The sequence below is a fragment of the Lentinula edodes genome (genome assembly GCF_021015755.1).
Source record: "Lentinula edodes strain Le(Bin) 0899 ss11 chromosome Unknown C8R40scaffold_24, whole genome shotgun sequence".
Taxonomy (NCBI): domain Eukaryota; kingdom Fungi; phylum Basidiomycota; class Agaricomycetes; order Agaricales; family Omphalotaceae; genus Lentinula; species Lentinula edodes.
In genome coordinates this window covers 183,882-207,376 of record NW_025764330.1, presented here as the reverse complement: position 1 = coordinate 207,376, position 23,495 = coordinate 183,882, and the positions used below count along the sequence as shown (strand labels likewise).

At 46.3% G+C, this 23,495-nt stretch overlaps 10 protein-coding genes across 10 annotated transcripts; 6 read left to right on the top strand and 4 right to left on the bottom strand.

Moving 5' to 3' along the window:
- Window positions 1-4: 4 nt before the first annotated feature.
- C8R40DRAFT_1014615 (uncharacterized protein) lies at window positions 5-602 on the top strand (the record flags this gene model as incomplete). Its single annotated transcript, XM_046222912.1, has 4 exons — window positions 5-135; window positions 195-260; window positions 320-501; window positions 556-602. Coding segments are annotated over 4 exons (426 nt in total), but the record flags the coding sequence as incomplete, so codon positions are not given.
- Window positions 603-1,612: 1,010 nt separating this feature from the next.
- C8R40DRAFT_1048938 (uncharacterized protein) lies at window positions 1,613-2,764 on the top strand (the record flags this gene model as incomplete). Its single annotated transcript, XM_046224537.1, has 4 exons — window positions 1,613-2,177; window positions 2,232-2,353; window positions 2,410-2,532; window positions 2,585-2,764. The coding sequence occupies 4 exons, from the start codon at window positions 1,613-1,615 to the stop codon at window positions 2,762-2,764; spliced, it is 990 nt and encodes a 329-aa protein (XP_046084874.1).
- Window positions 2,765-5,042: 2,278 nt separating this feature from the next.
- On the top strand, window positions 5,043-8,427 carry C8R40DRAFT_357117 (uncharacterized protein). Its single transcript, XM_046234821.1, has 4 exons — window positions 5,043-5,225; window positions 5,289-5,739; window positions 5,791-7,909; window positions 8,148-8,427. The coding sequence occupies exons 2-4, from the start codon at window positions 5,379-5,381 to the stop codon at window positions 8,215-8,217; spliced, it is 2,550 nt and encodes an 849-aa protein (XP_046084873.1). The 5' UTR covers window positions 5,043-5,225; window positions 5,289-5,378; the 3' UTR covers window positions 8,218-8,427.
- Window positions 8,428-8,868: 441 nt separating this feature from the next.
- C8R40DRAFT_1111670 (survival factor 1) lies at window positions 8,869-10,584 on the bottom strand. Its single transcript, XM_046228379.1, has 4 exons — window positions 10,422-10,584; window positions 10,166-10,372; window positions 9,173-10,112; window positions 8,869-9,115 (listed from the first exon to the last, which is right to left on the bottom strand). The coding sequence occupies exons 1-4, from the start codon at window positions 10,439-10,441 to the stop codon at window positions 9,017-9,019; spliced, it is 1,266 nt and encodes a 421-aa protein (XP_046084872.1). The 5' UTR covers window positions 10,442-10,584; the 3' UTR covers window positions 8,869-9,016.
- Window position 10,585: 1 nt separating this feature from the next.
- Window positions 10,586-12,042, bottom strand: C8R40DRAFT_1111666 (uncharacterized protein). Its single transcript, XM_046228378.1, has 5 exons — window positions 11,842-12,042; window positions 11,692-11,785; window positions 11,270-11,642; window positions 10,876-11,212; window positions 10,586-10,819 (listed from the first exon to the last, which is right to left on the bottom strand). The coding sequence occupies exons 1-5, from the start codon at window positions 11,974-11,976 to the stop codon at window positions 10,682-10,684; spliced, it is 1,077 nt and encodes a 358-aa protein (XP_046084871.1). The 5' UTR covers window positions 11,977-12,042; the 3' UTR covers window positions 10,586-10,681.
- Window positions 12,043-12,074: 32 nt separating this feature from the next.
- Window positions 12,075-13,465, top strand: C8R40DRAFT_1161424 (uncharacterized protein; the record flags this gene model as incomplete). The annotated part of the gene is made up of 5 exons (XM_046230121.1): window positions 12,075-12,326; window positions 12,404-12,675; window positions 12,733-12,911; window positions 12,961-13,220; window positions 13,277-13,465. The coding sequence occupies 5 exons, from the start codon at window positions 12,075-12,077 to the stop codon at window positions 13,463-13,465; spliced, it is 1,152 nt and encodes a 383-aa protein (XP_046084870.1).
- Window positions 13,466-13,702: 237 nt separating this feature from the next.
- Window positions 13,703-15,494, top strand: C8R40DRAFT_1161423 (uncharacterized protein; the record flags this gene model as incomplete). The annotated part of the gene is made up of 4 exons (XM_046230120.1): window positions 13,703-14,060; window positions 14,115-14,485; window positions 14,547-15,334; window positions 15,401-15,494. 4 exons carry the CDS (start codon window positions 13,703-13,705, stop codon window positions 15,492-15,494), a joined length of 1,611 nt encoding a protein of 536 aa, XP_046084869.1.
- A 101-nt stretch (window positions 15,495-15,595) lies between these two features.
- Window positions 15,596-19,533, bottom strand: C8R40DRAFT_356546 (uncharacterized protein). The gene is made up of 15 exons (XM_046234820.1): window positions 18,950-19,533; window positions 18,851-18,897; window positions 18,606-18,798; window positions 18,361-18,553; window positions 17,918-18,312; window positions 17,725-17,866; window positions 17,608-17,669; window positions 17,281-17,541; window positions 17,126-17,225; window positions 17,001-17,072; window positions 16,705-16,947; window positions 16,507-16,652; window positions 16,356-16,453; window positions 16,150-16,298; window positions 15,596-16,089 (listed from the first exon to the last, which is right to left on the bottom strand). The coding sequence occupies exons 1-15, from the start codon at window positions 19,445-19,447 to the stop codon at window positions 15,698-15,700; spliced, it is 2,991 nt and encodes a 996-aa protein (XP_046084868.1). The 5' UTR covers window positions 19,448-19,533; the 3' UTR covers window positions 15,596-15,697.
- Window positions 19,532-22,132, bottom strand: C8R40DRAFT_1111660 (uncharacterized protein). The gene is made up of 11 exons (XM_046228377.1): window positions 21,992-22,132; window positions 21,555-21,936; window positions 21,458-21,500; window positions 21,309-21,402; window positions 21,125-21,257; window positions 20,691-21,069; window positions 20,475-20,639; window positions 20,311-20,419; window positions 20,206-20,262; window positions 19,988-20,148; window positions 19,532-19,928 (listed from the first exon to the last, which is right to left on the bottom strand). Exons 1-11 carry the CDS (start codon window positions 22,087-22,089, stop codon window positions 19,648-19,650), a joined length of 1,902 nt encoding a protein of 633 aa, XP_046084867.1. The 5' UTR covers window positions 22,090-22,132; the 3' UTR covers window positions 19,532-19,647.
- Window positions 22,133-23,431, top strand: C8R40DRAFT_1111658 (ribonuclease H-like domain-containing protein). The gene is made up of 6 exons (XM_046228376.1): window positions 22,133-22,450; window positions 22,504-22,597; window positions 22,648-22,768; window positions 22,821-23,049; window positions 23,101-23,224; window positions 23,290-23,431. The coding sequence occupies exons 1-6, from the start codon at window positions 22,201-22,203 to the stop codon at window positions 23,402-23,404; spliced, it is 933 nt and encodes a 310-aa protein (XP_046084866.1). The 5' UTR covers window positions 22,133-22,200; the 3' UTR covers window positions 23,405-23,431.
- The last annotated feature ends 64 nt before the right edge of the window (window positions 23,432-23,495 follow it).

Below are 23,495 nucleotides of genomic sequence, written 5' to 3'. Positions count from 1 at the left end.
GCGCGTAATTGCCACTGCCCGTCGTTTATCTGCTATCGAAGATTTACGAGACAAGGGTGCTCGAATTCTCACGTTAGATGTCGATGATAAGCCTGAACGACTGAAAAGCTTCGCAGTTGAGGCGATTGGCGCGTTGTGAGTTGAATCATAGAATAATGACGATGAAGATCGCTCACGCGACGCTAACTCTGCAGCGGCCAAGTGGATATACTCGTCAATAATGCTGGGTGGCTTCTTGCCGGAGCGATCGAGGAGAATAGGTGAATGTTTTAGTGCCGTTTCACAGTGTATGTTGTTTACTGACCGTGTTTATATCTAGGCCAGAGGAAATTCAAGCTCAATTTAATACTAATTTTTTCAGTGTGATCAATGTTACGACTGCATTCCTGCCACATTTTCGCAGCAGGAAGACTGGGACGATTGTCAACATCAGTTCTCAGGGATCCTATCTCGCTCTTAGTGGTGCAGGCATTTATAGTGCCAGTAAAGCTGCTCTCGAATGTGAGATTTAAGTTCAAACAGCATTTTACAAACTAACGGACCCTACTACCCTAGGTCTCACCGAAGTCTGGTCGAATGAACTTTCCCCTTTCAATATTCGAGCTGTATCTGTAGTTCTTGGTGCATTCCGTACCTCAGTGGCAACTTCTAACTCTAAACCTCCAGCAAATACCGTGAGTCAAATTTGAACAATCTGAATTCCATATTAGATAATCTTTGGGTTCGGGACATAGATTGAAGGGTACGATATCGCGCACAACTTTCATAGGGCGTTTCAGGCAAGATCTGGACAAGAGCTGGGAGATACTGCAAAAGCAGCTAAAAAACTCCTCGATCTCGTCACGTTGAAGACAGAGAAACCACTTCCGGCTAGATTTGCGCTGGGTGAGGATGCTGTATATTTGACAAGGAAGCTCCTGAAGCGGCGACTTGACGAGCTCGATGAATGGGATTCGTACGGGATGGGTACGAACGTAGATGGTCTAAGGTACGAACAAGCGGATTGGTAAATCCATGTTCATCATGATGAATATTACATCGACTTGAACATCGGTTTTAATATAACTTGCCATGTACAGTAATGATTCTCCAGGATTATCCCCTGTGGAATTAGATTAGGATTGAAAAACTGGAAAGATTCATAATTTCCATCCCTTACCGCCGAAGGGCTGATCAGCAACTGAGATTGAACATGGTGGATGGCTAATCTGCTTCACTGTCGGTACCATCCATCTTCATCCAGGTCATTTCTCTGCCCTAAATTTCAGAGCTGAAAAGTGAGCACCACATATGAAACTGGAGAGAACCGGACGAGGCCGGACGAAGGTCGGCATGTTCCATGTTAGCCCTAACCCCAGTTAATTACGACTACTCCTCAGTGACGTCATAATTATGACGCTAAACGTTCTGAACGTCGAACGATAGCGAACGATCGCTTAAAGTTAGACTGGCGTATAAATTCGAGTCCAAGTGGTGCCAATCCTCGTTTTTCAAATAACTTCTGGCACCCTCAGTGCGCCTTATGCCTATTGGTAGACCTCCTCTTGACTCCACAGCATCCTCTGTATCAGGCAAAAGCATTTACTACGAAGCTCCCTTAGCTCACTTTCACATGGCTCAAGACGCTCAAGATTTGCCTATAGTATCAGACACAAAGTCATCCAACCTGAACCGCGAACCGACTGTCGCTGGAGGTGGTACAAGGATAGCCTCCGGCATCGTCGACAATGGCGAGACTCAATTGACTGACGAGCCAGAACAACATGATATTACTGCTCATCCGAATGGCTCTGAGGGTTGGCTTCCAGCCACCGACCTCCCGCCTCCTTCCGACGGGGCGACCTCACCCTCTTTCCAGCCTGCACGATCAGGTTCCGTCCTCAAGAAAAGGCGACCTGGCTCTATCGCGTCCAGAGCTTCTTCAGTGCGCGGCGGAGTAATTTCCGATGGCGTCGAAAGAAATAGGTCCACGCGTAGCGTGGAATCTACCCGCTCTCGACGCACCATGCTCACCAACGCAGACGGTAAACCTGTCAACGGATCCGCATTCATTAACGGAGCCGGTATCACTGGCCCTTCTGCCACTGCCACCGCCGATGATTCTTTGCATCAACGTATGCAGAGTGCTGACGACGCCCTGACCGGGAAACAGAAGAAGAAAATCGGAAAGGTAGAAGGTTGGTCATTTGCTTGCTATGAAACGCGTCATTGCGTTTGAAAGTCGTTGTCAGTCAAACAGAGCCAACGACTTTCCAAGGTCATCAAGTCAGAAAGCAAAGTCGAGAAACAGTCGATGGATATCGCCATTCAGGAACTTGGCGAATTACAGAAAGTCCAGAAGTCATTGGTCAAGGTTCGCGCATTTTCCATTCCTATAAAGGTCATCATTAATGATTCTGGATATAACAGCGCGAATCCAAGGCTCACACTGCACATACAAAGGCCCTCACCGCATTCCATAAAGCCGAAGAAGCATATTTGGCAGCGAGGACCAAGTATGAGATCGCCCAAGCCGCAATGCAAAGCGAGGCGGTAAGTCAATTCCTCAATCCGCTTCAATATCATAAGCCTAATGATTACTCAGGAAACCTTGGAGGTCGCACGTAATAACGCTCGACAAGCCACAGAAAATATGCAAGAAAAAGCAACCGAGGTTGATGGTTTGAGGAAAATATTTGGTGTGGATGAACGCGAGAGGGAAGTCATGCTGACGGATTTAAAAGGCAAACCGAAGGATGGAAAAGGTAGTGGCTTTTGGAGGTGATCAAACCTGCATCGAAATTTTGTTCTCCCTCCCGTCTTCTACATGTTGATGTTTGCAATTGTGTATTCCTTCATAACTTTCGCTTCGATGCATGTATATTCTTCTTATACCTGTATTTTTTCCTGGGTGTTTTATTGTACAAATACTTCCTGTAATGTAAATGACCTTTTTGGATTTCCTTGTCTCTCTGTCGATTCTCTTGCAGATAGCATGCATTTTATTTTCACTATATTAAAAATGGTCAATTGTGCACATTTTCGCGATACATAGCAGTATGTACACGATGCGACCAGGTATGTATAGGTTAACCCCTCATGATCATTTTTAGTCGCGAGCACGTTTGTGGCATCCTCGTCGGGGCGCCAAAAAAATTGATGTTAGATCGATATTCCTGCAGTTCTGTTCTATACTTATCTGGTTGTATTAGTTGTCATTCTGAAACCACATACATACTGTACATAAGTTGAGAAACGCGTTTGTTGCATGGATTCCTATGGATTCATCATATAATATAATAATGGGTTTACCACGTAAACCCACATCCCCCATAACCCGCTAAGGCGTATACAGGCCGCATATGCTGTAAATTCATGTAGACAAAGGGCTGCGAGGGGCTGCGGCCTTCAGTCAACGGTATGTTATTTGTACGGTATGTATTTCGTGGAAGACGAAGTCGTAAATCGCATACATCCTGGGGGAAAAAACGCGCATTCGATTCCGCTTACGTCGGGTCCGTGAAAGGTTTATGTACTTAGGAGATGTCTATTGACTCATAAAGACCGTGAATGATATCCTGTTATGTACATATATCAGAGAATAATAAATATCATAGAATATCAGATCAGACAGGATAAAACTTAGACGAGAAAAAGGAGGAAAATGGCAGGGATGGGGCTCCGCGAGGTGATTGCAGGGTGTTGCCAAGTCGTGCCTTGGTCGTGCCTTCCTGTCAAGGCGGACCTTTCGAATCTAAACCACTTTAGCATTGGGAAGCATAGGAGCTCATAGGGTACATGCAGGAGAAGAGGGAGAGGAAGGAGGAAAGATGAGTATGCGTCCGACAGTGAACGGAGAACCCAGTGGTCTAGTCAGAGTCTAGCTTCGCAGCGAATAGAAATGAACTGCGTATAAAGGCTATATTTGCTTCTCCCGTGAAGCGTAGAGGACTGAGTACTGCATAGTACGAGTAATTTAGCCTACCGAGAAGGTAACCGGCCTTTGGCACAGTCTGTACGCATGCGTTGGCTGCGGGGGTACTATAAAAAGTTGATTGTATGAAGGTGTATGACCGGATAAGTAAGTGTAAGTAAAGGTGGACTTGATGATGCATCATGCTTGAACTTAACATGTACATATTTGCTGGATTTTGAGGGGTGCCGTATGAATAATCATGGATGCAGGGAGGTGCTGCAGGGCTAGTGTAGTGGCTGGACATGTATTATGGATCGTGACTGGATTTGGAACTTGACACTGGTGAAGGGCGGCGGTACAGCGGTTAGTCGATGTCTGACCGAACAGGGTCTAGAGAGGTGGAACGGAACTCTGGTGGAGCGTTCAAATGTAGAAGGTGAATAGCAGAGTAAACACTGGAAGAAATTATGCAAGATTACTTTGTGGGGTTAAAGAAGAAGGGCACCGTACAAGAACTTGAATTTAACTGTCATCGCATGGATCTCAAGCTCAGCTGTGTTGTCATCGATTGATCATAACTAGGGAAACCGTAGATAACTTATACGCGAGACAGGGCGCTTGAAGCTGATCCGAGAACAGGAGACAAGGTCGTAGATGATTGTGGAGACCTGGTGGAGACGAGACTTGAGCTGAGCTGAGTACAGATGCCAGATAGTATAGGTAAGCGAACTCGAGCTTGCGCTACATGCAGAAGAACCTTGATGGACTGGCGTAACACAGAATGTATTTATTTGAGCATTTCCATAGCTTATAGGAGTTGATGTTACTTCAGGCCAATGGAAGATTATAAGGAAACGAATAGTTAGTTGAAGGCAGGGATGGATATGTGAACGTTCTTACCTTTTAAAGACTAGGAATCGCAAATCTTGAGCGAACAAGTAGGAAATTGCACAAACGTGTGAGGCGCATGCCGTCGTCGACATCCTCAGGACTTAGACCGTTTGTGTCTTTTCGCTTATGGGCGCGCAATTTGATACCTTGAGTACCGGGAATGTCGAAGACAGACAAAAGCCGTGCGCGCCAGAATTGGCAAAAGTGCCTGAGAACAGCTTTGCCGTGATCAGATGGAGAATTCTCGCGGCCGGCCCGTTCTTCGATGAGGTGATGGTGAGCGTAATTTCTCATCCTTGAAATTTGACCCGCTACATAGCGTTTTCCCCTACCTGCCTACCATCTTCCTGAGTTTTTTGTAACAGTTTTTTTTTACCTTTTCTTGCTGTTCTACTCAGGAACAATTGCTCAATTATTATTGTCTACGGTGGAGGTTTCGGTGAGTTTATCCCGAAGGTTTGGCCTCACGATGGAGTTCTGACTCCGGGATCGATTCGGACAGCGGGGCCGACTTGTAAAGCGGTCTCAACAACCGGTCGCAACTCTTGCGGCTACTTAAATATTTGTGGTCCCAGCGGAGCCTAGTAGGCTCATGGCTTCCAGTCCTGGAAAAATGTCGAATTTGCCGTTGACCGGAACGAGTATCTACAAGACGCCATTTACAGAACTCTTTCTATCGAATCCATTTCTATTATCGTCATTTCTGAGGTTTGTTCCGTGGAAGGTCTTTCTTACCTTGTCGCAAACCTGCCGAGCCTGGCGTAGCTTCATCGAGTTCACAAGTACTCACCCAAGGTCTGATTCGCCTCAGAAGTGGATCGCTTCACGCAATATCGTGTTGGCAAGATACGTCGATGGTTTTGGTAAGGTATTGCGAGAGGCGGGGCCCGAGAATCTCGCTCTGCGAGAGGACCTGGGACTAGAACTCTGTTGGGAAGACTTGGTTCTCTTAAGTGTGTACATCTTTCGTTAAATCCTTTCTCCAGGTATTCATATTGTCATAGTAATATCGCAGCAAACACCATTACACACTTACCCGACACATGCTCTTACCGTTCTGTCATCGGGAACCATGCCAGAAACCTCCAGAATGCCTCGACATTCTCGCGACTTGCTTAAGACTGCGCACCTAGCCCGTTTGACTCTTGCTCATTCACGCTTCGTTCTCGTCCTGCAAGGTATTGCGCATTCATCTGCCAATCCACCTCCACAAGAAAGCGACATCCTGATTCCTCTATCTGCCGATACACATCTTGCAGATTCTTCTTACCGCAGCCATAACCGCGCCTCTTCTGCAGGTTCTGTCAGGGAACTTGTGTTTCCTGCCCCATTGGCACCAGGTCATACTGCGATACAAACGTCACGTTCGATGACAGATCTCAACGTCGTTGATGCTGCTAGCAGCAGTGGCAAGCATTCTGCTCACTCTCGTGCTGCTACAGATAGTCCAAGTGCGTTGCGTAAAGATCGACCTGGCTTCAAGCGTAACTCTTCAAATCCATCCAACAAGCAATGGAATGGTTACCCTTCATTTCCCGCGTCCGCATCTACACCTTCTATCTCTATATCCCCCACCGATTCAATATCCAAATCCAATAAACGATTTTCCGTGGCCTCGCTCCGTGGGAAAGCATCTCGCTTACCCCCTCCGCCTGTTGCAGAATCTCGTGCCCTACGTGAATATTCTTCTAGCTTTGGCTGGCGCCGAGGCTTAAATGACGCAAAAGGGAAGTGGGAAGCCACAATTCCTTCATATAGGTCGACGTCTGCCATCTCAAAGAATATTTTTCGTGAATCTGCTGGATATAGTTCGGAAGTAGATGACGATGAGCTTTTTTCTACGCCTCGTAGAAGATTTGCTGGCTCTGACATGGGCGTAAGCGGAAGTGAGTCCAGCTTCAGTGAAGGCACCAGCTCTACAACCAGCAGCTCTACGTCAGCATCAAATAGTACGAGTGCCACGTCGATATCAGCGCTGGATAGTCCACCTCCATTGTCGCAAAAGGAGCAATTGTCGGGCGCGGAGGTTCTTGCTATCAATCGTGGTAGACTGCGTTCAGCGGCTACTGACGCTCGGGGGATGAGGCCCAGAAGTATTGGTCACAGTCAACCACTATCAGTATTAAACAGTGACTTCTCGCCTCCATCCAGCGCACAATCTAGGGCGAGTACTCTTAGTCCTGGCAAACCAAGGGCATCCACTAGCAGAAGAGGACAACTGCGGTCAATTCCTTCGGCCATTGGACTTCCTGGAGTAGACTTGGGTCACAACAATCCCCATGCGCTTAACCTAGCAACTTCCAGAATCCGAGCCCCAGTCTTACGGGTTTTTGTGCCGTCTTCGGACATGACTCTTCCGTACACAACAGACTCATCAGATGAAGGTGGTGTGTCAAGGTGTGAGGATGAACTGATTCGAGCTGGCCTGTGGGAACATCTGAGTGTCGGAGATGTTGTATGCAACCTCGGATATGTTCCACCGAGCGTCTCCCCATCCCAGTCCTCTTCTGACGCGGTCTGGCTGATATTTAATGGCTATCAGCTCATTCCGTTCACATTCGGCGCCCAGGACAGTCGGGGTATCCTTCCTGTATATACGACGCCCGAACCTAATTACCCTGGTCAGGAAGCGTGGGCGCTCCCCAGCTGGGGGTACTATGAGCATTTATTCCAACAAGAACTGAGTCTCCGGGGATCTCCCGGTGGAAGGAAGGCTGGAATGGAGCAAAAAATGAACATGAATACTCGAATTCTGATTTCGAAAATACCAGTCTCACCACTTCAACTTGACGTGATGCATCAACCGTCGTTGATATCTGTCGCTATGAATATTCCGTCTCCGCATTCCCCCGGAGGGATAGTGGTAGTAAAGAAGTGGGTATGGACTCTGCGAGTTTGGGTAGGGTTGTCATCTCGTTCGAACTTCGTGTCGTCGTTAACGGACAATGGGCTTGAGACTGAGGTGGGGCCTGGATGGGAAGGTGAATGGATACTTGAGGGAGACGGTACGAAGGAAGGACGAGAAAGTCTTCTCTCCTGCTTAAGACGCGACCAGCAGAGGATGGATAAGATGGAGTGGGAATTGGTTCGAGATAGGTGTGGAAAGGGCAAAGTTTGGTTAAGGTCAGTTATTTGTGTCTTTTAAGTCCCGTTTTTTCCGACATTGGGATGGGGTCACCGGAGTCGTTGAATTGAGAGTTTCTGTTGTTCATGATGGTGGGAGTTGAAGCTAGTGATGATGGCTTGGCGGGCTAATATCTTCTCTCTGTGGGGATCTTTGGACGGTGCAACTCGGGGGCACGATGGGCTTTATGTTCACACTTCATACATGGCTGCTTCTCAACATGCGTCTGCTTCTTAGAGCATATGTTCGCTTCTTCGATCATGGCCTATTCATTGATCAACATTGTGCCTCTCCTATCCCCGAGTAAACTCTGCTCATGTCTTTTCTCTATTCAAATAGGTTGCTCAACTCCTCGGTCTCTGTACCACATTCTTAAGCTTCCGAAGATCGCGGTACGTTTTCGCTGACCCTATCTGGAAGCTTAAGCAAAATCAACAAAACAAAAAAATTAAACAAGCACTGAAGCAGAAAACTCACGAATGGCCTCAATTGTTTGCTGAGAGGCAAAACCCTATGCTCAAACGGACGGACTTCTGGACCTGTGTCGAACACGCGTATACTGCATATCTGGACTATCTTCTATTCGATACGACCGCTTCTACAACGTTATCTTAATCTTTCACTTTAAATAGACCGTATTCTCATCTTCCTTTCCTCATCTTCATCCATCCGCGTCGCACTGTGACACCGCTATGTACCTCTACTGCTCTGCTTCATTTTGACTTCCATGGATGGTTTCCAGCAGACGTTACTTTACTATCCTTCTAAGTACCTCAATCGCATCGTACATAGTCTGCACACTCTACATCGGTTTCGCATTTGTACTGTATTTTCGATTACCATACATTTCAAAGCTCATACCCGTACGTATACACAATTTGCATTCTTTTCGTTAATCAATCCTTAAACGTCTCTCTTCGAGGCAGTTAAACCTAAACATCAATCTTGGTCAAAAAGATATGTCAAGATTTGTCCTACTCAAAGCAGAAGAACTCGAAGCCTCCGCCTAACGCGCGATAAATTCACCTAGTATTATTAAGGAAATTTAATGAAGACTTATTGATGATGGTGATACAATGGATGCAAGCAAGAAATGCCATGTAGCACTAGGAAATAAACGTAGCCTCATTGTATATGTGCCCATTTACCTCGACCGGTACGTCTGATTCAGGCTCCGTAATAGTCAACTTCGCAGGATTGATCCACTATCAAATGGCATAGTCAGATATTTGGAAGAAGAAATATCGATGAAATACTCTTACCATATAGATATATGGCTTCGTACCAGCCACGTAGTTGACTGCCAACTTCAATACTTTAGGAATTTCTGCAAGCACGTCGACTTTCTCTATCAATCCCTTGGGTTGCTGTATATCGCCTACATCGACATTTAGAGAAGCGCTGTACGTTCCAGGCTTGTCTGCGACTAAAGAAGGCCCAGCCCATTCGAACAAGAGTTCACATGGCTTTTGGTAGCCTGTATCAGCATCTAATGCGGGTTTGAGATGGGTGACCCGACATTTGACCGGAGCGTTTGCATCACTCGTTTCCCCAGGATACTTCGTCTCGGCCGTGACAGCCACCAACTTTCCACCTACAACCAAGGACCCAATGTTGACAGCGACGCCACCAGATCCCGCGCCCTTCACTCCATACGCGCCAATAGTCGTAAACTCCATTTGGATTGCAGACACCCCGCCAAGTTCTGGACTCTGGAAGTTTCCAAAGTTCCAGGAAGCGGCAACGAGATTCGGACGCATGCCTTGGATAGCATGCACGAACATCCCTTGACCCTCTACAGGTGTTGCCTTCCCATTAACAACAATGTGCCCAGAAGACTTCATAAGCGGCCAGAATCGATGGATAACATATCCTTCCGGATTACTGGCGTCCGGTCCGAATTTCGAGTATCCTCCATCATCTCCGCTGCCAATCTTCCACCCGGAAGCAGAGGCCGGGCGTGTAACCTCGAGGAAAATCTGCAAATCAGGCGCTGGATTGGCTTGGATAATGTATGATTCGGGATAGTCGGAGTCAGGTTTGGACTTGTGTGTGAATGAGAATTCGTCAGCCTTGCACGACCTTCTGTCCAACCCAGTCGGAGGACAAGTGAAGTTCGAGACGTTGATGGACTTCCATGTCGATTTCTGCGTCTCTGGATCGTAGATTTTACATGTAAACTGGATCGTAGGGTACCAAAGACTATTGAATGATGAACAAAAAATTGAACGAGGAGCAGAAGAATCAGCTCTCACCCAACAGACGAATGGATGAGTTGACACCATATAGACTTTCCATCAGGAGTGGTAGTGTAAAAAACCTGAGTTTCGGTTATGAAGCCACTGGACGTGCAAAGAAGCTCGGTATCCTTGGGTTTGAGTTCCCCAAATAGCTCTGTAGGGCCGAACTTGGAGGAGACTGGATGGAAATTGGGTGCATGGGGATCGGCAGGAGGAGCAGTGCTAATCAATGTTTAAGAAGGAAATCGGAGAAAATCATAGACGGGCTTACGAAAATAACGAAGAGAACATGGTGGTAATGGTCGAAGCTCTGAAGTTGAAACTGTAACTTTAAAGCAGCGAGGTCCGTTGAGTATACCTCTCCGTTGCGTACGTCATATCCAGTACAAACAACCTACGCGACGACAATACTCAGTATAACACATAATGAAGAGTGCGGCGATTTATGATCATTTATGAACTTGGGTATATCTTTATCTATGTGTACATAAGTGGTATAGGATGTAGCGTGATAACGATATATACAATCCGTCAAGTGATTGCATCCTCGGCGGAATGGAAACGAATCCTCTCCCCGAATTTAGCTCTCTTTCTCGGTCTGCCCACGTCTAAGCTCGATTCCTCGACAGGTTGGTCCTGATGTGTGACTCGACTATCTGGCTCGGTGCGCTGCAGAGGACGAAGTATCACCTCATTAGATCCAATACTCACGACGAAAGACTCACATCTACAGGATCATCGTCTTCATATTGTATGGCCCAAGAGAACATCTCGTCTGACTGGTCTATAGTACCTTCATCCTCATTCTCCCCAGGTTCCGTCCCTTCCCACACAGGACCAGCTTGGGCTTGGTCGGAATCAGAAGATAGCATAATATTTTTTATGAACCTCAAAGTCCCGTTATTCAACAGCTCCAAAAGCCGCTTGTTCTGATCAGCTTTCAAAGTAGACGGATTTTTCGCGGGAATGTCGGACGGCCAACCAACTAGACAAACCCCGTAAGTGAAGAGTCGGTCATGATTTGACCACTTCATTTCAGCATTGCGGATCCCGCTCACTGTTCTGTCAACGCGTCATAACGCAGCCACATTATAAAGATGGGTAAGCAGGCGAACTCACCTCAGAGCATTACGCACACCTTCATAAAGCTCCACTTTAACGTTTTTAGCAGATTGTTTGGAGGAAACGTTGATGACTGAGCTCGGCGAGATAAACTTGCTAGAATTTCCTGAGAGTGGATGTTGATTATGCGCAACGGAATGAGGAACGTTCTTCGAGCCTTTGTTCTTGATGCATTGCTCTTTGAATGCTTTTGCTCCAGATTCGCCTCCGGCTCGCATTCCTCTCCAGAATTCTCTACCTATAATAGTCCCTCCCAGAAAAGATTGACTAGTTATATCCTCTGGATCTACAGCGAGAAGAAATGACTCGATCCCAAATACACCAGACAACGACTCCAGAATACGAGACAGGTTGACGAGGATAGTCCAGACTACATACAGTGAGAATGCCATTCACTTGTCAGGAACGAGAAAACCTACTTTCGGTAGACCGGTTAGAGACTTCAGACGATGAGGATGGGGACTGCCATTGGAAAAGCTGATTACAATGCCACCTAGCAACGTCTCGTCTGGTCTATATACCGGGGTCAGTAAAAAACAGACATGGAATGATTGAAAGTCTTTATAAACCTGCTCAAACGAACGAGCTTCTCTTTCTGCGAATGAGTGAATGTCCGTCAAACATTTCTCCATGAAAGCCTCGAAACGCTCAAGATAGAGTTCATCTGGAGGTGATTGTTCATTGTCTAATGGCGCACAAAGCATATATGTACACAGGGATAGCCTGAGAAAAATTCGAAGAGTTGGTCGCTGTTCTTAGTGAAGTCGCAATCGTGAGACTTTTCGACCTTTTTACTTTCACGATGGGACGGACGAAAACAAAAAAGCAAGCTGCTTCAAAACCCACAATACCTTCTTCTGCCCAGCCAGCTCCAGCTACACCCTCTATACCCTCATTACTAGAAAAAGCCCAATCACTCATCGTTCAATGCGATTACGAACTAGCAGCTCGATTCATCCAACGTATACTAGACCAACAACCCTCAAATGCCGAAGCTAAAGAAATGCTTGGAGTAGTCCAACTAGAAATGGGTGATATTGACGCAGCCAAGCAAGTCGGTCCTCTATTCATCTTGTAGTGATAAGCTCGTTCATCAACAATGTTCCATCTTTTTTTTGCTATTTTCTACAGACTTTCTCCAGTTTATTACCGCCAAACTCAGCTGCACCTTCACCTCCGCCTCCCTCTGCCCATCTATATCTTGCACAGATCAGTGACGACGAGCCCAAAGTCGCTTTACAACATTATCAATCAGCCGTAGAACTGCTATACGTACAACTAAAAGGCAAAGAGCGTGCAGGACAAAATGGGACAAGCGATGATGAGATCGAGCTAAAAAGTAACATCGTCCGGGCTTTGATTGGCCAAGTAGAAATTTGGATGGACCCTTCGTACGATCTCTGGTCAGTCGTGGATTTTCATTGTTGCTTCCCGAAATTCCTAAATCGCATGTAATACAGTTTCGAACCTCAAGCAGAAAAGACTTGTGAAGATCTCCTCGAAACAGCTCTCAAGGTTGATCCTGACAATTCAGAAGCTTTACAAAGTCTGGCTTCTGTGCGGATGTCACAACAGAGACCTGAAGACGCGAAAGCGTGTTTAGAAAAAGCGTGGATATCTTGGAAAGACCTGGATTTAGGTAAGATCTTTGTGAGCTCAGTAATCGTGCTTATCGAATGAGGATTTAGACGATCCCAAAGTTCCACCGATACCTGCTCGATTGGGATTGGTTAGACTTTTCCTCGAATTATCCATATATTCTCCAGCATTGCTCGTATTACACGGTGTAATGACGGCCGATGACGAAGAAGTTGAAGCATGGTATCTTGAAGGGTGGTGTTACTTCCTGATGGCCGAACAAGCAAAGGAAAACGGTGGGACCCTGGACGATCTCAGCTGGGAGGAATTAGCACAGGATGCAAGAGATCGACTGGAAACATGTCAACTGGTATGCTGATATCTATCTCAGCTCAAACCCATGTGTATATTCAACTCTTTTTACAGTTACATATTCATCAAGAACATCCGGACAAACCCCTACTCGAGCACACACAGGAACTGATCGCAAATCTGGAAGGAATGGGTATCAAACCTTCCCCTCCAGGCGAGGGTGAAGATGAAGCCGACGATGGTGAGTGGGTAGATGACGATGCGGATAGTGATGATGGAGACGAGGACGTAGAAATGTCATAGAAATTGAATGGTGTACTTCCTCAAAAGTATAGTAAACTTAATATTTGTCTTAGCGGAACTTGAGCCTGTCATACTTATTGACGGAACTTAGGACCTGCATGGAGCAGTCAGGGATGTACAAATTGAGAACTGGCAGCGCACTCAAAGTCGTTACACTAATGACTTCGAGTCTATTACTTACGAAATATATGCAATTCAAAATGACACGCGATGTTTTGTACTCTTCTTCTTCACGTTATGGCGAAACTGAGGAAAGAATCTCGAGATGTTCCTAGTTCCTCCTCCAAACCCCTTCGGATTCTCGCGTCTGGTACATTATTTCTTACCCACACCCTGGCTGTGCCGTGTCATCCAGCTCCCTCTACGGTGATACGCGCTTCTTCAGTGTCGACCATTCGCGGAGGTTCTGCAAGCTCTATACTTGCTCTTTTAGCACAATTCTCAAGCCCAGTGGACCCCATCCTCGTAGCTTCCCTTGGAGGCAGCGATGAGGGAAAAATGATTACAAAAGAACTCGAACGGGAAGGGGTAAACACTCGTTACTGTAAAGTCTGGCCAGAGTCAGGCGTTCCCAGCGCGTGGGTTATTCAAGCTAGTATGTTTGCTCTATTGTTTTTACATTGCATACAAAATAATAGGAGCTTTGTAGTTGAAAACGACACTCGGACTGTAATAAACCATAATCCTTTACCAGACATAACCCATGAAGAATTCGTTTCGCTCCTTGGACCTCTTCTCGTTCCAGAGAATTATTACATGTATTCTTCTCCTTCGCCTTCCCCAACATTGACCTCACCCCCTGGTCCGACACCATCTTTGTCACCCATGTACCAATCACCGAACATTTTGAACCCAAACACTCCAGCTCCGTTTGATTGGATTCATTTTGAAGGAAGATCTGTGAAAACGACACTAAACAATATTACAGGTCTCGATAGCTTAGCTCGAGAACGCAAATGGCGAAGCCACTGTGTCTTCAGCGTCGACGTTGGACGTAGAAGCCGACAAGGTATAGAAGCGGTGTGAATCATTCTATCCTTTCATAGTAGACGCGTCCTAATACAGCTATTTCTCAACAAAGCTTATTCCTCATGCAGACGTCTTATTTCTCAACAAACACTACGCGCAAATGCATTATCCCAACTACGCAACCACTCCTCGGGCTTTCCTTCTCTCATTAACATCTATCGCGCCCCCACACGCGCTTCTCGTCGCCCATTGGGGATCTGAAGGCGCCGCAGCCTTATCGCTTCCAACCAAAGAGTATTTACAAAGTTCTGCCTGGGTAGAAGAACGTCCTCCGCCGCAACCGAGGGCCGCTCGACGTGGACGCCCTCGCGAAGACAATCATCTTCACCCTGACACCTCCTTAGTCTCAGACGATGTCCGCTCTGTAAGAACTGGAAGTGATTTTTATGCTGGTGCAAGGAGCAACTCTCCCTCCTCCAGCGCATTCACCGCTAGAGACAACAGCGGAGTCTACCCAGACTTCCTTTCCGCTCATACTACAGTTTCGGAGCCACTGACAAGTCCGAATCCAAAATCTAGATCCCGTTCTCGAGGAGGGGCAGGAGGTATGAGTCAAATGAGTCCCATTGCAACCACCACCACTGCTCGTCGGTACGGCCACGACGAGGACGAACTCGACTCATCGCAGGGAGGGACGGAGGTAACCGATGAAGACGTTGATGACGGAGTCGTCGATGAAGTCGGTGCACAAGACGCGTTCGTGTCTGGGATGATATATGCATTGAGCAGACGAATCCTCCCTGGCGCACCGTTTACCCCTTCATCTCACGGTGAAGCTGATCCTAGTGCATCGTTGGGAGAGAATGACAAAAATAGATGGAGGTTGGATGAATGTCTGAGGCAAGTCGTTTACTGTTATTCCTCACTGGGAACCCAGAAATCTGATAATAGCTACCTCTTGTGTAGATTTGCTACCGAACTTGCAGGTCGTAAAGCTCGAAGGCGAAATTGGGTTGGATTAGCAGATGAGATGGAAAGAGCTGGGTGGTTTGATGGGTGAAGAGATTTGGGGGCATAGTTGGGAACAACTCAGATGATATATACCTATATACCCTTGTTGCATACGTATCCAGGAAATGGTGGAGCAAAGGTGGCGGAACCTATATACATTCTAATACACAATTGCCTACAATCAGAATAACTTACGATTAATATTAAGATTGTCAGTGAAAGTCATACTGTACATTACTTCTAACGCATAGATCACATGTCCCATTCCTCCCACATCGCTGGCACCGCTGTAGTAGGTGTACGCGCACGCATATCAGAAATCTCAGACGTCTCTTGCAACTCCACAATCTTGTCCACAACCCCTTCCTTCAAATCCTTATCCCCTTGACCCTCATCTCCTCTCATGGCCACTAATATCAGCTCATGACTGTCCGGCGTAGGACCAGCGTACATCAGTCTTATATCCTCCCCTTCAATCACCTGAACAATCCTACCAGTCAAGATATCCCGGATTTCGATGAACAGAGCAGAGAACAGCAAGACATGGGTACCACGCTGAGCGAAACTGTCGATCTTCGATTCCCATTTGATGTATCCTGAGGAACGGGAGGGCGTTCCGTGTTTGGTGATGTAGCACCCAACGGCTGAGAAGACGAACGGGTTCAAAGTCAGCGAGGTAGTGACTACATACAAGATAGACTAACTTTCGTATATCACCAGTAGCTCAGAGCTATTGCAGCGAATGAGCCCCAGAGGTTTCAATCCATCAACTCGAGACTTGAGGTTGGCTAAAGGTTGATTGGTGCTTGCACCCGAAAAATCTGGGACTACCGTGACTCGACCACCAGCAATACTGTCATCGTAGATCAGTTTACTCAAGAAAGAGTCTTATCAATTTCGGCTTGCTTACTTCGTGGGGTCAACAATCAAAATCCCGCCACGAGCACAGATTCCAATGGTTTTGACTAGTGGTGTGACATCAAACGCATCTTTCGGGGCATAACCGGCCTAATTGGGACGACATCGACAATTGGAACCTTCAGTGAAGAAAAAATACCTACATCACCAAACGCCCTAAACGAGTTCGAAGATTTACCAGAACCGCGTTGTTCTCGTTTAGGTGTTAGCGCCGTGTCATTGACATCCACGACTTCCAGAACATGTAAGCTTAAAGTGACCTGCAGTAACTTCTTCACTGCGTAAACAACTATGGGCAAAAGTTCAGTGGAACCTGTCGTGAAATGGAACAAAAAACTCACTCAACACACGTTGCCCAACGTGTAAATGCTTGAAGAAGACGACCTCATTCGATACGACTTTTTCCACCGACGCGGCCAACACCTTGGGTTCGACTTGACCCAAAGCCACTTGGGCTATCACGTCAAGCGGATATGACAAAAGGGAGTTGTTGACATGAACAATGAACTTGTTGAAGGTCTTCGACCCTAGTGATTGTAGTGCTGCCATAGAAGTTGGTTGCACGTTTAGTACCTTGTGGAAGTCTACAGCACCATTAGAGGGACAAATCTATAGGAATTTCGGTTTTGTTGCTCACTTTCGCGACCCCGTATCGCAGCGTACATGCCGGTAGAACATGCGACCGCGATGAACTGTCGGCCGTTGAAACCTGTTGCGGGTATCGAGTGAAAAAGGATAAAGAGCTGATTGTTCTTCACTTACTGAAAGGGACAACAGCGTTAATTCTTCCCGGGTTTTTGTTTCCATTTGAGCTTCCGCTTATTCGAAAGAATTGCCGACTCAGCGCGTCGGGTGAAAAATACTGCAAGTATCAGTTCAGACTAGGGATAATTGCCCCACGGTAAGAAATTACTCGCCATGTTTCCTTCTTGTCTGACTTTGTGAACAGCGATAGCATCGAGAAGGAAGTTGTGCCATTTTTTGCGTATTGATTCATTGGCAACATAAAGAGTATATCTGCGGGATTGTTTACTCGCTTCATGGTATATTGTGAAAGGATATAAAGGGGTGGACTGGTATAATAAGCCGCTCAATACACTGCCGTCTTTGGGATGCTCTTTGCGCGTTTCAGGGGGCGAAGAGAAAGAACCTAACCGCAGAAATGATAGATATAAGGGCTAGCCAAATGAAACGTAAGAGATGGCACAATAATGAGGCCGCGAAGATTGGGCCGATTCACATACTCGAGACATGAGATGCCGTTTGTACACTCCGTTTGGACGTTGTTCTTCACGAGTAAGTAATACTAAGGTCGAAAACATTAGAATAGTCTGGTGTCGATTACACGGATTGGCACATACAATAGTTGTCTAACAGCGCCGCGGAAAGATCAGTCCAACCCGATCCTGACCAACTGCCTGTTACGGAACCTTCAGAACGATTTTTTCGAGACACCGGTCCCGAATAAACCAGTGATCTGCCCTTGTCATATAGGTCCATATCCTGCGATAGGATGAGATCAGTACATCGGACAGGAAACTAGACCTGTCTCACAATTATCTCGCCCTTTCGGAAGACCAAACTTTCGCACAAAGCCCAAAACTTGACTTTACTTTCAGCGGCCTCAATCCCGGGCTGAGTGCTTTTGATACAGTCGCTCAAAATTCCCAAAATGATAGGTAAAGTTTCAAGGTCTGGATGTTCGTATTCTTTATCCGTGAGCTTGAGTATCTGCTCTAGCAGCAGATTGAGACGCGGAAGGCGCGTCACCGGGCGGGAAAGGAACGTTATCAAATCTCGTTTCCGTATACGAGGATCAGAGGAAGCTGATTGCATGAAAGACTGGTACGCGGTGTTATTCCGGAGTTCCTTTCGGTGTTGAGATTCAGAAAGTGGGTAATGTTTGATGTATATCTCGTAAGCTGAACGAAAATCACTCTTGAGGGTGGCTTAGAAAAAAGGTGAGTTTGACTTCGAAAGCAGAAAGGTTGACGCACTATCTAGAACGATGTCGGCAATACTTTGTATCAGAGGATGTTGATCTCGTTGACGGGCGAACAAAGCGCCAAGCATCCGCTGATGGTGGGCGAGAATCTGACTAAAGTTTCCAAAGACTTCAGAGATGAATCCTTGAAATCGATTAGGTTGTATAATCGGAGGATTGGCATTCATAAGAGGTGTGATATACACCTATAGCAATAACGGGTCAACTACGAAGAGGATGTAATGAAAGAGGACGCACATCCTGCACTGCTTCCAGGTCCGAAACATATTCTCGCTCAGCTTTGAACACTTCAAAGATCACAGATTGCCTTTGAACTTCTATTTTTCCTAGAGCTTCAATTGCTTCCGGTGGAACCAATCGATGCCATTCCTGATCATTCTCCGGTAATTCCCCAGACTGGAAACGGGCAAGTCCTTCATCCGATGTTAGCCTGCAGAATATATGAATGGAGTTTGAAAGGAATAAAATAATGTCAAGCATACGAGACATCAGAGAGACTCTTGGATAACTGTTCCTCTTCCCCGTGCGACTATAGATTGTATTAGCTTGGCTAGAACGACCATTCTATTCTTTGTTCCAACCTCGTTAGAAATTGAACCATAATCGTCGTCGTAATACCATGAATTTGTGGATTGTGTTGACCGGAACGATGCAACTGAAGGATCGTGTCGAAGTCTAAGGCTTCCAGCTGATATATCGCTTGCACTTGGCTTGTGGCCCGAAACTCGTTGCGAAACTGATCTATATATCTGAGGTTCTGGAAATGCCAAAGGAGCATTTGTAGTTGAAGCCTGGACGCTGCTCACACGACTTGGTGGCCGTGAACTATCGGAAGGCAGATTTATGAGGGACAACGTCCGATGGCGCAAGGTATTCGGCGATCCATTTTCCTCTCCCCATGGATTGTGTAGTGCATATTGATTTTCTGCGAATGGAGGAGGGGTCACTTCGAATGCCCAAGGATCAGGTCGAGTTGAGGGGCTAGGATTTGTTGGTCGTTGTGCTCCTGAGGGAAGAATGCCGGGCGGTGGCTGAGGGATAGAGATATAGGGTCGCGAGGGGTGGTAATGAGAAGACATAGATGGTGAAGCTGAAGCCTCAAGGTGTCGTTATTAGTTAGTTACTGGAGATGAAAGTAGATGAAAGCTGAAGTGACCGGAAAGTAACAGTGATAATAATCATATTGCTGTATGACGAAAGTTGCCACGGTTCGGAAGTTCCGCGGTTAAATTATGATACGTATACTCTACCGGTGTACATAGTTGAGCTTGAATAAGTACTATTGATATGTAGGAGGAGGAGGAATAATTCCTTGAGCAGCATCTGTTGTGGCTAACATATTCAAGACTCTGCCTAATTCTTCATTGGTCGAACGTATTCTCGCCTGCATAGCAATATGCACCGCTTTCAGCATCTCCACAGCTCGGTCAACATCTTCTGCGTTACTAGCAGCCACCCGTTCCAGATAATCCTGTGCCAACAAAAGGTGCCCGTCCGGTATTTTCAGCTGATACGCAGCAACCTCCAAGCACGATTTCGCGTAATCCTGAACAGGACGTACTGCAGTGCATCACAGCACGATGAGTTATGAGAGTTGACAAGAAAAGCGAATACTCAACAGTCAGACTGGCAAACTTCCACCACACGTCGGTGATATGCTACGGCTTCTGCATGCTCATCGAGGTCTCTATAGATTCGAGCTAACATCAAGTTGATAGTGATTTCATGGGGATCTGCTGGAATAAGAGCACGCTTGAGGCATTCAACTGCCTCTCTCAATCTAGTCCGACGCCTGCCGTAAGTTACGAGGATTATTCCAGCCTAAAGTTCCACTCGCCTTCCCATTTCCTCGTAGCACATTCCTTGGGCTTGCCACAATCGGACATCATAAGGTCTAAACAGAAATGTTAGGTAGTATGATCAAAATAGAAGGCTCACATACTTCAAGGCTGTTGCATACTGATAATAGTGCAGCGCATACTCATGCATGTTCAAAAGCTCATACGCTTGACCTAGACCGTACCAAGCTCGATAATCTTTCCGGTTGATATCTAGGGTAGAGCTGATAAGCATGGAACATCATGGAAAACGATGAAAGCTACGTGCTGACTGCTCGACGATATGCTTCAATCGCGGCGTGCGAGTTTTTGATCTCAACATACTCATGGCCCATCAATGTCCAGGCAGAGAGATAGGTTCTGTCCAGTTGAGTGGCGCGTCGAAAGTACTTGATTGCCTTGATATGTTCACCTCGAAGGGAATAGTGGTTGCCTATTATTGACATTAACAACCCCTGGAGGTAAACTCAAATATTTAACATACCAACCAAACAGCAAACTTCTGGACGGTTTTTATCGACAGCCAAGAATTCATTGGCCAGCTTTGTTAGTTTCAACCGATTGTTAGTGACGTACAAGATGTTGGAAAGGATGTCAATATCGTCAATTCTGTATGGGTCTAAAGCAAAAATTCGATCGAACTGGGCTTCCGCTTGTCCGAAATCATGAAGATGATAGAGCGCGGTGGCGCGTTGTATCATGAGCCAGAGACTTCCAGGATAGTTCTCTAATTCAAGTAGGCGATCACAGAGAGCAATTTCGTTCTCCGAGGGATTTTGAAGTTCATTCAATGTTCTGATCTGGAACATCTGAACCAGAGGATGTGTCGGAGGAAGAGGCAACAATGGAAGGAGCGCTGTTAGCTATGAAAGTAACCATTTAGTTCCAGTATACGGTGATACAGGAAGAGTTAGCTACCTCTTCACCATCCCGGATGCAACTAGACAGAAGAGTCCAAGACGACCAATTCCAAGGAAAACCGGCGATTGACAATATAGCGGCCTCGATTGCCTCCTCTCGTCGCGAAAAACGAGAAAGAAAGATTGCCTTCCTTCAAGTTTTTCAGATAAACTTCGAAACACGGGAAAGTGCATTGACGTACAGAAAGAGGAGGAAAGGATCAGTGTCGCTGACGACCTCCCGAAGCAACTCCTGGATGGTATCGTTTATCGGTTCAACCGGTTGATTTCGAGTAGCTGGTTCATAAAGGCGTCATGCGAACATCCATTATAAAACCTGAAATGTTGTTACCATCGAATTTGTGCCATTCCGAGATAGCACTATGTTCCGAAACCTAAACTATATATTTGGCCTTATCACAGACAAAAAGGATGCGAGGTAGACTTACCAGGAAGCGGCTATACACGGACATGAACCGTGCTGCGGGGCTGACGCATCCAACAACAAGGGCTGGTACACGAGAATACTCCTTCGATTCGAAACAGATCCTGGCGGTAGCTAACGAATCTTCCTCTTGAGCATCGAATTCTTCAGATCCATAGTCAAAAGGTGCTAGCAGAGGTGCATGAGGATGTCGGGTAGGAGCGGACGATTGAGGAGGTTGGGAAAGCTGGGGCAATATCTGTGTAGGCACAGGTGATTCATCAACAAAGGATGGACGCGGAGAACGACTTCGAGCAGGTGTAGAAGTAGAGAAAGTTGGTTGACGTTTTGTAGGGTGTGATACATGTCTTCTCGATGCTGGTATTGACAAGAGGAGCTCGGATGACCTGCGAGAAATCGTTAGAGAAAGTGAAAACTGAATTAAGGGGAGAAATTACACGCCATTTAGCTGCAAACAGAAGCCCTCTACTCGTACACTCTCTAATGGAGTTTCGAAGATCTTGCACAACATTCGTATCGGAGTGCGTCAAGTTCGCCATTTGATGATTGAGACTTGGAGAGAACAAAGGAAAGTGCCAAACAACGCGTCAACAAACACCGCGTTTCTCCCTAAACCTATCACCATTGTTAGCGAGACTCGACTTAGAATTATGGACCCCGGTGAAGGACTTGAGAATGAGGAAGAGGAAGAGACAAGGACCCACGTTCCTTCAACCCCAGGACCCTCAACGCCGTTGAAGAATTCATATACATATCACTCTCCGACTCCTAGCGGCGAAGGACCGTATATTCTTGGTGTAGATGAAGCTGGTCGTGGCCCAGTTCTTGGCCCGCTAGTATACGGTGTCGCATACTGTCCTGTGTCGTACCGCAATCAGTTAGAAGAACTTGGCTTCGCTGGTACGAGCAACTCCGGCGTTCCCTTGCTTTGCGCAACTCACAAATGAGATCAGATTCCAAAACTTTGACTCCAGAAATCAGGTCTAATCTTCTCGAGACTCTACAGTCAGATCCAGACAACCTAGGCTGGTCCGTTCGAGTTATAAGGTGGAATTACATTTCATTTGGCCCTCATCCATATTCATGTCACAATCTAGTCCACAAGCTATATCGAGTGGTATGCTGCGGCGACCAGCTACGAACCTCAATCGACAATCTCAGGACGCTACTGTGATGCTCATCAAGGATGTATTAGACAAAGGCATTCGGCTTTCAGAGGTACATAAATATACAAAAGCAAAGCAATCTACAGTATTGATCAATTGATTAGGTATATGTTGACGCTCTTGGTACAACTTCCACATATCAGGCCTACCTTTCATCCCAGTTCCCTGGTATCGCATTCACCGTGGAATCCAAAGCCGACTTCAAATACAAAATTGTCGGGGCTGCGAGTGTAGCAGCAAAAGTTACACGGGATGCCTGTCTAGAAGATTGGACGTTTGAAGAGTTGGAATATAAGTCTCCAGACGTTACCCTCGGTTCTGGTTATCCATCAGGTACATTGAAGTTTCGCCTCTTAAAGTCAGATACTTAAATGTGTTATGAAGACCCCAAAACTCAACATTGGTTGAAGGCCAGTCTCGATCCCACATTCGGATTCCCAAAAGTAGCCAGATTTAGCTGGACAACGGTGAAACTGCTTCTCGAGAAACAGGGACACGCAGTGCAATGGTATGTAGCATACCTTTTGTGTTGTACGATGAGACAGTCAGTAACGGGATATTGCAACCTTACAGGATTGACGAGGGTCAAGAATCCCTCATTAAGGCGTTCGAAAGCGCACAGGGACTAGACAAAGACCGTTGCGGATTGACAAGAGAGTTGGGCATCAGAAGTATCGCAACATTATGAAAATTTGACTTACGCCTTTGTAAATAATGATCATAGTATACATCATAAAATCTTCCACTAGACGTGCACCGCGACAACAGATATTCGCATG